Consider the following 15,520-nt stretch of genomic DNA (forward strand, 5'->3'; position numbering starts at 1 on the left):
CAAAGGGCCATCTGAGGATGGGGTGGGGTCAAACCGGATTAGATGGGAACAAAGCCCTGACCATGAGGACAGAGTGAGAAGGGGAAGACTGGGAAGAGGAACAAGAAAAACTCATTTTTCTGCATAGCAGGATCCAGGAACTCAATCTAAAAATATTGCTGCATATGACTTTATGTATGGTGTGTGAACACGATGGGTTGCTATCCTAGCAGAGAAAAACTAAAGCAATGCTGTTTATCATAGAGCAGATACTCATGGGTGGATGGATGGATTTGGGCAGAACTAAAACCCCAGAGAAAGTCAGTAAAGTAAGAATAAACAAAGATGATGCATGAATGCCTGGGTGAAGAAGAAGCCAGAGTGTAGAGCAGAAAGCTGGCTTTGCTAGGTTAAATCTCAAGACTAATACTGGGCTAGGATTCAGCTACTCCATCATCAAGACCCTCGTTTTCAAGGTTCCCATTCTGACCTTTACAACAGCTTGATAGTTAGAAGGTGTGGTGGTTTGAATAAGAATGCTCCACACAAGTTCATGTATTTAATGCTTAGTCAGTGGGGAGTGTGTCAGTGGGGGCGGGCTTTGAGGTTTCAAAAGCACACACTTGTCCCAGTTTCACAAGTTCATGTATTTAATGCTTAGTCATTGGGGAGTGTGTCAGTGGGGGCGGGCTTTGAGGTTTCAAAAGCACACACTTGTCCCAGTTTCCCTTTGTCTTCCTGCTGCCTGCAGATACGAATATAGAACTCTCAGCTACCTCTCCAGCACCATGTCTGCCTGTGTGCTGCGATGCTCCCTGCCATGAAGGTAATGGACTAAACCTCTGAAACTATAAGCCACCCCGTTGAATGTTTCCTCTTATAAGAGTGGCTTTGATCATGGTGTCCCTTCACAGGGATGGAACAGTGGCCAAGGCAGAGCAGATGGAGTATTTCAATGGGTTCTTCTGCGGTCACACAGTCACTGTCAGCTGTGGGAGAAAAAGAGATAACAAGAACAGAAAGATGACTCTGGAAGGTTCAGGGAACTAATTAGTTCTAAGATCTCTGCTTTCAGTCTGGGGCTGTGTTTCCCTGAGATTAAGTAAAGACTCTTTGCAGGGGTCGGGGCACATTGCCAGAACCTCACATCCTAAAGAATGCTTCTTTGACGGAATCACTGGGTTTGTTTCTCCCCTCTCACAATTGCCTTCCTCCACTTTTGGAGAACTTTCTCAGAGGCCTTTCATCACCATACAGAAACTTTCAGGATACCAGACAGAAACATGTGTTTAAATGACTTTAATAACAGACTATTAGGCCTGGCAGTGGTGGCACATGCCTTTAATCCCAGCACTCAGGAGGCAGAGGCTGGCAGATCTCTGTGTTTGAGGCCAGTCTGGTCTACAGAGGGAGTTCCAGGACAGCCAAGGCTACACAGAGAAACTCTGTCCCAAAACCCATAAATAAATAAATAACAGATTATAAAATCCATTAAAGTCATATGGATCTCTCTCAACAAAGAAATCAGAGGGAGACTTCATATGCAGACATGATAAAATATGAAAAGCAATTTCTGATGGTACATCATTACATAATTCTATAAGGGTTATTATTTAAGGGGTACAATGACTTGAGTGTCTTTACCACAATAGACACAATAATATTCATTTATGCTAACAAAGTTTCTCAGAATTTACTATTCTTTACTGTCTGTTGTCTGTTTTTGAGACAGGGTCTCATGTATCCCAAGCTGTCCTGGAACTCACTATATAGCCACCATGACTTTGAGCTTCTCCTTCCCCTGATTCTCCTTCCCAGGTGTTGGGATTACAAATATATACCACCATACCCAGCAGGAATACTACTTTACTTCCAAAATAGTTACATGATATTACTGCTGTGAGTAGCCAAGTATTTGCAGGAAGCTGGACAGCTCTAAAGTTGTCTATTACAATCAAGTATAAAGTATCTTTTCTGTTTGCTTGTTTTTCCAGGTAGGGCTTCTCTGGGTAGCCTCAGCTGTCCTGGAATTTGCTTTGTGCATCAGGCTGGCCTTGAACTCACAGAGATCCACCTGTCTCTGCCTCCCCAGTACTGGGATTAAAGACTACCACCAACTTAGAATGTCTTTTTTCTAAACAATTTTTCTGTATTCCTGGCACACACTGATACAAAGGTCCATACTTAGGCAGGAAGCTGAGGAGCAAGGTAGTCACTGGAAGACCTGATGTGACCTCAAAGATCCTTCATTCCAGACCTTTACTTGGCAGGTGTAGAATCAGAGACATAGAGAATTGTCCAAGGCAACAGAGCAAATAAGTGCAAAACTGAAACGGAAAAGCAGCTCCATCTTTTAGCCCAGGGCTCTTTCTGCCCTCTCCTACACCAATTAAGACAGGTGGGGAAGGTCTTCTCCCATGGTCTGCATGGTAACACCACTTCCCCCTTGTCCTCAAACAGAAACCTGTTTGACATGAATGATTCGGTTAGTGAGGTTCTCCTGTGACTAAATTCAAGGACATATCCCCAACCATTGAAGAGGAAGGTTTGAAGGGTCAGAAGGGAGTGGAAAGTGTGAGGAGCAAGGAGAAGGAAGACATCTGAACATTGCTGGTACTTTCATGAGTTAGCATCAGGCAAACCTGAAGTGCATTTCCAAAGTGATCGCCTCTTGGGTGATCAATAGATTTGCCAAGGACAAGATCAGTGTGGCACAAAGGAGGGCATGTCCTGAAGAATGTTCGAGTATAAGACGGAATGAATTCTGATATGTACCAAACCACAGATGAGACCTGAAGACATTGGCATAAATGGAAAGAAACCAGATACAAAAGATCATATATTATATAAATCCATTTGTGTGACATTTCCAGAATAGACAAATCCATGAAGACAAAAATAGATTAATGGCTAACAGAGAACCAAAGAAAAGGTAGAGTGAAGGACAACTAACAGGTATGAATTTTACTGGAGCAGGGGTGAGAAAACTGTTTTGGAATGAAATGTGATGTTCACACAACTTTGTGGATATACTAACATCCACTGAATTCTATACTTTACAATCATGGATTTTATGGTGGATGAATTATATCTTTATTCAGAAACAGGATGAAATGGGTGTCAAAATGACCTATGGATGTATATACAAAGAAGGGCAAGAGACTAGGGAAGACGCCTGACATTTCTTGATTATCGACTGTACCCTAGAATGCAATTCTTTCACATTTGACTTTCTCATTTAGGGCACAGAGCAACCCTGAGAACTAGGCATATTTTCTTCAGTTTACAGATGAAGAAACCAAGGATTATAGGTACAGTGTAGCCAAGAAAACACAACTAGTTAATGCCACAGCACAGTTAGAAATTAAGTCTCCTGTGCATGGGGGCACATGCCTTTAATGCTAGCACCTGGGAGGCTGAGGCAGGGGGATCACAAGATGGAGACCAGCCTGTGCAACACAGTGAGTTCCAGACCAGCCTGGCACATATAGTAAGACTGTGTCTCTTTATTTTTTATTTTGTTCTGCTTTTTTTTTTTTTTTGGTTTTTTGAGACAGGGTTTCTCTGTGGTTTTGAAGGATTTTTCTGCTTTTTGAGATGGGATCTTATGCACTCAGAGCCAAAGCTTTCTGCATCCTAAGCAAGCACTGTAATAAGCTAAGCTACCCCTGGAGTCCCGGGACCATGAGTATATGTATATTACAGACTCAGGTCTATTTGACTTCAGAGACCTTGTATTTCCCACTCCAGTATGATAGGTCCCATTAGCTTCACATAAAAGAAACCTAGTACTTGTTAGGTGTCCTCCCTCACTGTGCCTTCCACTGCAGTAAACACACTCAGAAAGCACCATCTAACGCCTCAGCAGTTAAGACCATATGCTGCTCTTACAGAAGACCCAGGTTCAGTTCCCACACCTGCAGTAGACGGCTCATAACTGTCCACAACTTCAGCTCCAGGAACATCTGATGGCCTCCTTTGGCTTCCTTGAGTACTTACGGTACGTGATGCATGTACAAACAAGTAGCCGTACACACAATACACATAAATTTTAAGATAGAAAATTAAGAGATGATATCCATGTGGCTATCAAGTGTCACCTCTGCAGATGACACCTGGAGAACTAGGTCCTACAATAACAGGCACACCCCAGTTACCAGGTTCATCTTGCTGGGATTCCCCAGTTTCCCAGCTCTCTTTGGGACCTGTCTGCTCACTTACGCCATGCAGTGGCAGGCAACTTGGGAATGATGACACTCACCTTCACCGACTCCAAGCTCCATTACACTTCTTCCTCAGTGTCCACTGTTTTCTTGGTATTTGTTACTCTTCTGTGATGACATCCATGTTCTTGGTAAACCTCCTGGCCCTGCACAAGTCCATCTCTTCTGAGGCCTGTGCAATCCAGCTGGCCATCTTTGTGGTGCATGTGACAGCTGAGAGCTTCCTGATGGCCCAGGATCATTTCACAGCCATCTGCCAACTCCTTTGTTATGATTCTGTCATGACTAAAGGGACCTGTCTCCAGCTGGCAGCTGCTTCCTATGCATTTGGTGGACCGAACTCTGCTATTCAGACTAGGAATGCCTTTGTGGACTAAAATGCCTTTCTGTGGACTAAACCAGGTAACACTATGTCTGTGACATCCCATCTCTCCTGCCCCTGGCTAGCGCCAACACTGCTGTAACAAGGTAGTCCTTTGTAATTTTTCTGCCCTGGTTACCCTGCTGTGTGCCGCAGTCTGGAGGATGTGTAGTTCCTGGTCTAGAGAAGGCTCTCTCCACATGTGCCTCTCACTTCCTGGCCATTGCCTTTTTCTACGGCACTGTGCTTTTCATCTGTGTTCAACCCATGAATCTGTTGGTGACAAAAATGGCCAATTAGAGCTGGGCAGTGGTGGGGCTCACCTCTAATCCCAGCACTAGGGAGACAGAGTGACGTATTATTTATTAAAGCTTGATTGAGGATTCAGAAAAGCAAAAGCCAGCCTCAAACTATAGAGATTAGGCAGTGGTGATACACACTTTTAATCCCAGCAGCCAGAAGGTGGTGGTACAGACTTTTAATCCTAGGACTCAGGATTAAGAGATAGATCTCTGTGAGCCCAAAGCCACCCAGATCTACGAAAGATCGAATCTAAAAGAGAATTATAGCTCACACCTTTAATCCCAGGACTCATGAGAGGTATATAAATCAGTATTAGGATTCAGTATGAGGCGTTCATTCTCCAGCCACACTGAGGAGAGGCAGCAGTTTGCGACCTGGTGAAGAGCTCGTGCATGGATCGGCCCTTTCAGTCTGAGCTAGAGGTGAGAACTAGTGGCTGGCTGCTTTGCTTCCCTGAGCTTCATCTTGAACCCCAATATCTGTCTCTGGGTCATTTATTTTTTGTGCTACATCTCTGTAAGTTCAAGGTCATCCTGATCTACAGAGTGAGATCCAGGACAGCCAGGACTAGAACTACACAGAGAAACACTGTGACGGGGGGGGGCAATTAAATCTTCTACACCATAACAATACCAATGCTCAATCCCTTTATCTACATAACAAAGAGATGAGACTCCTTGCAGAGGAACCTGGGGATCAGCATCTCTCTGAGCTGAGCCCTATTTGGCTGTCGGTTGGAATAAGGAGGCCATAGCATCTTTCAAGGTACATTGTGGGTTGACCTAACAAGTTCTGAAGAAAATGGAAGTAAGGAAGACAATAAGTAACATATATTATTTAGTTTATAAAGCATGTTCTTATCCATTATCATACTGAACCTTTTCCACCATATAATTAGCAGCCATTGTTACAACAGTTACATTTTACAAATAAAGGATACATGGCTGGGGAAATAAGTTAACTAGCTAAATGCATTAGGAGATATGTATTTGGACTGGCAAGGCATCTTAGGAAGTTCACGTGCTTGCTGCTAAACATTATAACCTAAATTTAATCTCTGGGCCCCACATAGGTGAAGAAGAGAACCAAACGACGGAAAAGCTGTCTTTTTGATCATCCATGTGTCATGTCCCCCATACAAATCCATAAATAAAACAACATGAGAGCAAGAGGGTGTGTGTTCATCATCATGAGTTCCACAGCAAATAAGGGGCATTTCAGTTACACCACAACTACGTTGAGGTTTGCGTTATTGTCTTATCTCGTTTCATTTTGGAGACTAAAGTGTCACTCTAGCTTGAGTGGTCCTAGAACTTATCTTAAGTCTTTATTGTCTCTCTACCACAACTCCCAAGAAGCTTCAGATGAGGGACCACACAATCATTGCTCAAGTAGTGAAGTGGGCAACTCAGTTCTTCCCTCTGCAAAAAGAAAGAACAGCGGGATAAAGGTGTGTCTACATCTTGTCATAGCTGCGTTTTGTCTACATGTCTTATTAGAACACAAGCATCAACAAATTACAGAAACCAAGGTCTTCCGGATTCTTCCTGCTGGCTGGTTCCCACCAGAACTGGCTTGGCCATGAATTGGTGCAGTCTCTCATTTTAAATGAGCAGTAAGTGGCAAGAAGCAATTTTGGAATGACTAGATATTGACACAAGTAAGTGATATAAAGCAGTTGGAGTGAGAACCTGATCCACCCAAGCCACACCATGCCCAGGTTCCTGCATAGCTGGATTTTCTTTCCGAGAGAACAAAAGGAGTCCACCCAGTGGCAGAGTTTGCCTAGAGTGCATGGAGTTCTCAATTCAACTTCTAACACCACAACAAATAAATAAAAGTCAGTATCAGGAGACTTTATCTTGCATTTCTGTTTTCTAGAGAGATGTCTGTGCACGTCTCATAACTGCCAAGGGTGTGGGATGTGGGGCTTGTGTAGGTGTGTGTGAATGGTGTCTGGGAAATGACAGCATTATGTAAGACACTGTGTTTTGGAAGATGACTCAAACCTCTTAATATTTGTATCAGCAATAAATATGTATAATACATATATAAAACATAAATACATATATAGAGAGAAGTGTAAGCATTAGTATTTTAGAGAATCACACAAGTAAACTTGAACTCAAAGATCTAGCTGTGAGTTGAACACTGGACAAAAAGGCACGATCCTAGCTGGGCCTAGTGGCCCACACCTTTCATCCCAGGGAGGCAGAGGCCAGCTTGGTCTGCAGAGTGAATTCCAGGACAGCCAGAGCTACAAAAGAAACCCTGTTTCAAAAAACCAAAGTTGGAGGGTTGTAAAGAGAAGCCTTCCCGCCAGCCTGGTTCCAGAGCCGCATCAGTCCCAAATAAGCACACAGGAGGCTATATTAATTATGAAGCTGTTGGCCTTGCTTGTTTCTTACTGGCTAGCTCTGACTTAAGTAATTACCCCATAATTGTTAATCTAAGTATTTCTCTTACCGGAGAACTTTCCGTGCTTCTTATCCCTATGGCAGTTACATCTTGACTCCCTGTGTTTCTCCTACCCAGAGTCCTCCTGGACTCCTAGTCCCACCTATCTTGCTTCCCTATTGGCCAACAGTGCTTTATTGACATATACACAAGACTTCCGCATCAAAGGGTGAGGAATAATACAATAAGAGGTTTTTTAATTTTTTCTCAAAACTTTTCCAAAATTAAGAAAAATACCAAAATTTAGATTTGGTTTTTTTTTTTTTCAAGACTAGGTTTCTCTGTAGCTTTGGAGCCTGTCCTGGAACTCGCTCTGTAGACCAGGCTGGTCTCAAACTCACAGAGATCCACCTGCCTCTGCCTCCAGAGTTCTGGGATTAAGGGTGTGCACCACCACTGCCCAGTTCAAAATTAGTTTTGATACTTTATTGAGAAAAAAAGAATAATTAAGGCCAGCGAGATGACTCAGTGGGTAAGGGCAATTGCTACCAAGCCTAAATACCAAAATGCAAGCCCCGAGCTACATGGTAGAGAAGAGAACTGTCTCCCAAAAGTTGTTCTCTGACCACCACCACACACACACTCAAAACAGAGAAACGTATGTAATACACAGTTATAAAAACCCTTCCCGCCGGGCGTTGGTGGCGCACGCCTTTAATCCCAGCACTCGGGAGGCAGAGACAGGCGGATCTCTGTGAGTTCGAGGCGAGGCTGGACCGACAGCCTCCAAAACAGAGAAACCCTGTCTCGTAAAAACCAAAAAAAAAAAAAAAAAAAAAAAAACCCTTCCCAGAGCTGAGTAGGCACATTCCTCCTGTGCTGCTGGGGATCAAACCCAGGGCCTTGTGAATGCTAGGCGAGCACTCTGCCACTGAGACCCATCACCCGCTACACTTTTAAAATGTATTTTCCTGTGTATGTGTGTGAGAGAGTATAGATGTGCGTCACATGAGTACAGAGCCCATGGAGATCAGAAGAGGCTCTCAGATCCCCTGAAACAAGGGTTACAGATGGCTGGGAGCGGCCATCTGGGTGCTGGGAATAGATCCCAGGTCATTTAACTGCTGACCCATCCCTCCAGACCCCACCTTTTGGAAATATAAAAGTCAGAAACGGGAAGTTTGGAAAGTTGAATGTGCGTATGACAACTAAGTAGACATTGAACAAATATTTATAGGCATCTAATCTAAGGCGTGATGAATGGTTACTCAGATGGACTCGCCTTCATCACCAAGCCTCATGCTCCTGCACCACCCCCGCATCCCTCACCTTCAGCCCGAGGCAATAAATGAGTGCTAGTGAATTCATCCATTTCTCATAGTTACGCTGCAACCTGATGGACCAGAGACACAATTAAAGCAGATGCACTTTCAGAACCTTGATAGCTTGACCATTTTTACTGATGTGTTTGGGGGTTGGGGCTGCTCTTCTGAGTGGCTGTGACTCTCAGTGCCTCCTTTAATAATACATAATGCTAGCTGGCTACGGGGACGCACAACTGCAGCCCCAGCATTCAGGAAGCAGAGGCAAACGATCAAACCGTGAGGCCAACCTGGGTGACACGGTAAGACCCAGTCTCAGACAATCAAGACACACAGTGGTTCCCAGACATGTTTTTCTAAAGTACAATGCCTGGTGCTTTAACTTTGCGCTTCAGTGCTTGTTTTGGTAAACTAAAAAAGAAGGAGGGGAAAAAATTCAATCCAAAGAATTGAGAGAGATGGAATAAGCCGCAGGAGAAACTGAGTGATGAAGAACTCCCCCACCGTGAATTAGGCCCTGTTTGATCCGTAACACCTGCTACACGCTTTTAAAACTTTTTGTCAGTCTGTTTATGCCATGTGTGCAGTTGCCCATGGGGGCCAGAAGAGGGCATCAGATTCCTTGAAGCAGGAGTTACAGGAGGGTATCTGGGAACTAAACTCTGGTCTGGAAGAACAGCAAGTGTTCTTTACCACTGAGCCATCTCTCCAGCCTCCATACTTCTTGTTTGTGATACCTGAAAGTTCTCTTTTTGACCTCATCATTCGGCAGGTGACAAAAGCATACTCAATTCAGGGCAATCTCATTTAAGTCAATAACTAACCCTTAACACAATCCATACATTTCTTCCCCGTCTTGGGGACTGTGGAGTGCCAAGGAAGAAGGATGGGATGCACAGGGATCCTGCCTGGTTGTCTGCCTCTATCGGCATCTACCACCACATCCTTCCTCCCATTTGGTCCCCAGTGGGCAAATAATGAAGATTATAGTCATAGCACCACATCTGAGTCAGGTCAGTAGTATACAACAATAGTCTCAGTACTTAGGAGGTGGAGGCAGAAAGATCAAGAGTTCAAAGTCATCCTCAGCTACCTATCAGGTTCAAGGCCAGTCAAGGTTACAATCATAAAAAAACCAAAACAACAAAACAAAACAAAAAACTTCCTCATTCCAAACAAAACTCCTGTAGGCTCTCAACTACTCCTTGGTCTCACACAGGGAGCTTACATGTGTCCATCCACACCGTGTTGCCACTCTGGCTCTGAGGGGTTGTCTCAGGCTGTATCTGCCTGACCCTGCCACACACTTTTCTTGTCCTTAGCCTATACCCCTCAAGGATTTCCTGGAGATTTGCCAGGAGTGAAGCTCACTTCTTTGACTTTCTTTGCTTTCCAAGCTTAGAAAACTTTTCATTAAGGCTTTGAGAAAACGCCAGGCACTGGGGAACGGGATCTGACTGATCATATAGTCTTATATGCTTGTGGTTAAGCCATGACTTTCTGCCCTGGGTTATTGACAGATTTGGCATTTGAAGTTCAAAAGCTTTTAATCACAAAGGTTTTATCTCTGCCTTCAGTTTCCAAAACATATTTGTAACCTCAAAGGCCAGAGATTGACTTTTTTGGTATCTGCACTGTGCTATAACAACTGTACCCTAGGTCTGTAGCCAAGAAGTCAGGTTTGAATGAGGAAGGAGCAAATATAAATGTATGTATGTATGTATGTATGTATGTATGTATGTATGCATGTATGTATGTATTCAGGGATAAAAATCAGTATATCACAGTAATTCACCATGTATACTTGTAAAGATCCAGACACTTGCTCTATCATTACACCTTCTTTTTGAGCCACAAGCTCTGACATGTAACATTTTGTACATGTGCTTCAGGTTTGGTTGTTTTTCCTCTATAATTGAAAACAGTCGCCAGACTCAAATTCAAAAAGGATCAAATTTACTGTTTTGGTATAGTTGTAAAATCATTAACATCAGCACTTTATTTTTCCATTTTCCACTAACTTTTATAAATAAAGGCAAATATGCTATAAAATGCCAAGTAATTGCAAAACAATGCCATATCTAGATAGCAAAGCTGCTTGAAGAAAGCTATGGGCTGGCAGGTGGTGCATCATAAGGTAACTTGATAGCTGCTTGTTCACTGAAATGGGAAAAGTCAAAATTTGATACAGAACTTTAGAAGTGTTTGTTGCAAACATGATGCATGGTACTGCATGCCTGTAGAGCCAGACCAGGAGATGAAGGGGTAAGGATAAGAACGCTCAAGGATATTCTCTCAACATGTGCAAAGTCAGCTCAAAGTCAGCATGAACAACATAAGACCCTGTTTCAAAAGAGGGAGGAAGGGAAAAAGGAGGGAAGGAGAAAGAAACAGTGAAAATGCTCAAGGGTATCCTTGTTATGTGCAAAGTCAACATGAACTACATGAGATTCTGTCTCAAAAGCAGTGGGGGTGTTGGTGTATATCTGAAAATGCCAGTTATTATTTGTATTTTGATTTGTTAATTTTGTTCACCTCTCACTCATCCTAATATTCCTGAAATATAACAATGCTTTGAAATTCATTTGTATGTGTATGAGTGTTTGCCTGCATGTATGTATGTGTACCACATGCACACAGTGTCCACAGAGGTCAAAAGGGGCTTCAGATCCCCTGGAAGTGGCCTCAAACTAACAGGTCTGCCCACTTCTGCATCCTGAATGCTTGGATTAAAGGGGTGTGCCACCACAGCCCAGCCTACTTTATTATTTTTAATGCTGCTATAAAGGCAATTGCATTCACACACCTAGATAAATTTTTACTATTATTTGTGTGTGTGTGTGTGTGCACGCGCACGCATGTGCGCACATGCATGGACATATATGCCATACAACATTTGTGGAGGTCAGAGGATAACTTTGTAGAATCACTTGTCTCCTTCCATGTTTACTTGAGTTCTAGGAATCAACTCTGGTCCACAGGCCTGCATAGCAAGTATCTCTACCCAATGACCCATTATATATTCTTATTAACCCATACCTTGGTTATTTTAGATGGGGTCTTGCTATGTTAATCCTGAACTCACATGCTCCTGCATCAGCCTCCAGAATTTGGTATTATAGGAGTGTGTCACCATCGCAGCTGGCCCAATAGTTTTCTTTTCTTTTTCTTTTTCTTTTTTTTTTTTTTTTCGTTTTTCGAGACAGGGTTTTCTGTATTGTTTTGGAGGCTGTCCTGGAACTCACTCTGTAGACCAGGCTGGCCTCGAACTCACAGAGATCCACCTGCCTCTGCCTCCCAAGTGCTGGGGTTAAAGGCATGTGCCATCACTGCCTGGCCAATAGTTTTCTTAATTTCTGTTTCAGGCTGATCATTGCAAATGTGGAGAAATACAGCTAATTTCTAGACCCTTTAAGATATAGTGCACATTTCCACTAAAATCAAGAACAAGACAAGGTTGTCTTAGCTAGAGCAATAAGACAACTGATGAATATTCAGAGGGATATAAATTACAAAGAGGCCAAAGTATCTTTATTTGCAGATGTATGATTTTACATATAAAAGACACTAAAAACTATACCAGGAAAATTCTGCAGCTGATAAACACATTCAGCAAAGTAGCAGGATGCAAAATTAACACACACAAATCAATACAAAGAGTACAAAGGGTAAAGAGGGGGAAAAAAACCAACTACAGCAGCCTGATCTACAGAATGAGTTCCAGTCAGAGTTACACAGAGAAGCTACGTCTCAAGAAACCAAAAGCGGGGGAGGCGGTGTGACTGGAGAGGTGGCTCAGCAATTAAGAGCATCACTGATCTTCCGGAGGATCTGCATTTGGTTCCCAGCACCCACATGGCAGTTCACAACTGTCTGTAACTCTAGTTCTGGGGGATCTGACACCCTCACTCAGACATACATGCAGGTGAGACACCAATGCACATAAAATAAAAAATAAATCTTCAAAAACAAATAAATTCTTAAAAACTGAAAAAAGAAAAAAATCATGAAATTTGCAGGTAAATGGATGAAACTAGAAAAAAAAATCCTGAGTGAGGTAACCCAGACCCCAAAAGACAAATATTGTATGTTTTCTCTTACATGTGGATGTTGACTTTTAAATCTTTGATAGGCATTTAACACTCCATATAGCCACACAAGTTATGTAGAGCAAGGAACTGGGGGTAGGGGTCCTCTAAGAAAATAGTATATATAGTTATGGAGAGATGAAGAAAGACTGGAACAGATTAAATGGACAGGATGAAAGAGAGGGATAAAGAAGGGAATGAGGGGAGAGACAGCTACTACTAAGAGCCATTTGAGGATCATATGGAAATCTACTATAGTAGTAACTTCCTAAATGTATACATATATGAAAGAAATCTAAATGGAGTCACCAAATAATGGGGGGACAATGCTGCAACTAGATATCGAACAACCCAGTAAAACCAGTAATGGGTCACATCTAGTTGAGTTGTTGTTGGCCAAAGGGTCCCCATGAGAACCCCCAAACTCCTCAGTCTATTACAAAGGCTGGTTGCTCTCCACAAACTGATGGTAATGCCCTATTGCTGTAGACAACATTCACAAATCTCATTGAACACAGAGAAGTCAAACTGGTGCTTAAATAGAGGCTTCACCCCTACTAATTAGCATTCATGGTACTGGAAGGTACTTTACATTCTACTCATGGAGAAAGGTAACCACCAACCCCACTAGAAACCTGCAGCATAAAACAGTGATCTGCCTGCAAGACATGCTGATGTAATAGTGGCCTAAACATTGTGGGAGTAATCAAACACTATCTGATTAGATTTAAGGCCTACTCCACTAGATGAAACCCATGTCTGACACTGCTTGGGTGACCAAGAACCCAAGACTGGATAGGCCATAGGCCTAGGGAAAAGAACATAGCAAGTCAGGCAGTGGTGGCGCACGCCTTTAAAAACCGCATGATCATCTCACTAGTTGCTGAAAAGGGCTTTGGCAAAATTCAACACCCCTTCAGGATAAAGGTCCTGGAGAGACCAGGGATAACAGGAACATACCTAAACATAATAAAGGCAATATACAGCAAACTGACAGCCAACATCAAACTAAATGGAAAGAAACTCAAGGAGGTTCTTCTAAAATCAGGAACAAGACAAGGCTGTCCACTCCATATCTCTTCAATATTGTACTTGAAGTTCTTTCTAGAGCAATAGACAACAAAAGGATGTCAAGGGGATACAAATTGGAAAGGAAGACATAAAACTTTCACTATTTGCAGATGTTACGATAGTCTATGTAAGTGACCTGAAGACTTCTATCAGGGAACTCCTACAACTGATAAACACCTTCAACAAAGTGGTAGGATACAAGATTAACTCAAAACAATCAGTAGCCCTACTATATATACACAAAAAATGTGCTAAGAAATCAGAGAAACATCACCCTTTACAAGAGCCACAAACAACATAAAATATCTTGGAGTAATTCTAACCAAACAGATGAAAGACCTGTATGACAAGAACTTTGAGTCATTAAAAAAAAAAGAAATTAAAAAAGATATCAGAAAATGGAAAGGTCTCTCATGCTCTTGGATAGGTAAGATCAACATAGTAAAAATGGCAATCTTACAAAAAACAATCTACAGATTCAATGAAATCCCCATCAAAATCGCAGCACAATTCTTCACAGACCTTTAAAGGACAATTTTCAACTTTATATGGAAAAACAAAAGACACAGGATAGCCAAAACAATACTGCTCAATAACGGAACTTCAGGAGGCTCCACCATCTCTGACTTCAAGCTCTATTAGAGAGCTATAGTCCTGAAAACAGCTTGGTATTGGCACAAAAATAGACAGGTAGACCAATGGAATCGAACTGAAGATTCTGATATTAACCCACACACCTATTTTGACAAAGAAGCTAAAACTATACAATGGAAAAAAGAAAGCATCTTCAAGAAATAGTGCTGGCATAACTGGATGCTGGCATGTAGAAGACTTCAGATAGATCCATATCTATCACCATGCACAAAACTTAAGTCCAAATGGATCAAAGACCTCAACATAAATCCAGCCACACTGAACCTCTTAGAAGATAATAAGATTGATGACTACCTTATATGCCGTCCTAGAGCCTTCATCCAGTAGCTGATTGAAGCAGAGACAGACACCCACAACTAAACACTGAACTGAACTCCTGGAACCCAGTTGCAGAGAGGGAGGAGTGATGAGCAAAGGGGTCAAGACTGGGCTGGAAAAACCCACAGAAACAGCTGACTTGATCAAGGGGGAGCTCTTGCACCCCAGACTGATGACTGAGACCAGCATGCGACTGATCCAGGTCCCCTGGACGTGGATGTCAGTGAGGAGGCCTCGGCAATCTATGAGGCCTCGAGTACTAGATCAGTATTTATCCTTGGCATAGGAATGGACTTTGGGAGCTCATTCCACATGGAAGGATGTTCTCTCAGCCTGGATACATGGGGGAGGGTCTAGGCCCTGCCCTGGATGATATGATGGATGATATGACAGACTTTGGAGATACCCCATGGAGGGCCTTAGTGGGGCTGGGAGGGGTAGTTAGGGAGCAGGGGAGGAGGGGAGGGAGAGGGAGCTGGGATTGACATGTGAAGCAAGCTTGTTTCTAATTTAAATTTTAAAAATGATATGAAAAAAAAAGAAAATAGCAATAAAATTACCCCTAATGACTTTCTGCAATACCCATAGATGAGTGTCTCAGTCAACCCTCACTAGCTTCTTCTTGCAGTAAATTGGAACAAACACAGTGACCCCCAATCAGACAATATGCAGAGAGGGAGACTTTGGAGCACTCAGTCTTAAATGGACGTCTTACCAAACCCCTCCCCTCAGAGAACTATGCGGAAGTGGAGGTGGAAAGAGTCTAAGTCAGAGGGGATGGATGACTCCATGGAAACAGTGTCT

At 42.7% G+C, this 15,520-nt stretch overlaps 1 protein-coding gene across 11 annotated transcripts in view; it reads right to left on the minus strand.

The window, feature by feature from the left end:
• Positions 1 to 5,690: 5,690 nt before the first annotated feature.
• Ctnnd1 (catenin delta 1) overlaps positions 5,691 to 15,520 on the minus strand; it is a 78,295-nt gene continuing 68,465 nt past the window's right edge. For all 11 annotated transcript variants that reach the window (XM_021232188.2, XM_021232241.2, XM_021232234.2 and 8 more), the window contains one exon: positions 5,691 to 6,287. In XM_021232188.2, coding sequence (XP_021087847.1) covers positions 6,186 to 6,287 — 102 coding nt within the window. In that variant the 3' untranslated portion in view covers positions 5,691 to 6,185. The remainder of the gene's footprint in view (positions 6,288 to 15,520) is intronic.

The sequence above is a fragment of the Mesocricetus auratus genome, unplaced genomic scaffold (assembly GCF_017639785.1).
Source record: "Mesocricetus auratus isolate SY011 unplaced genomic scaffold, BCM_Maur_2.0 Super-Scaffold_100004, whole genome shotgun sequence".
In the NCBI taxonomy this organism is placed as follows: Eukaryota; Metazoa; Chordata; class Mammalia; order Rodentia; family Cricetidae; genus Mesocricetus; species Mesocricetus auratus.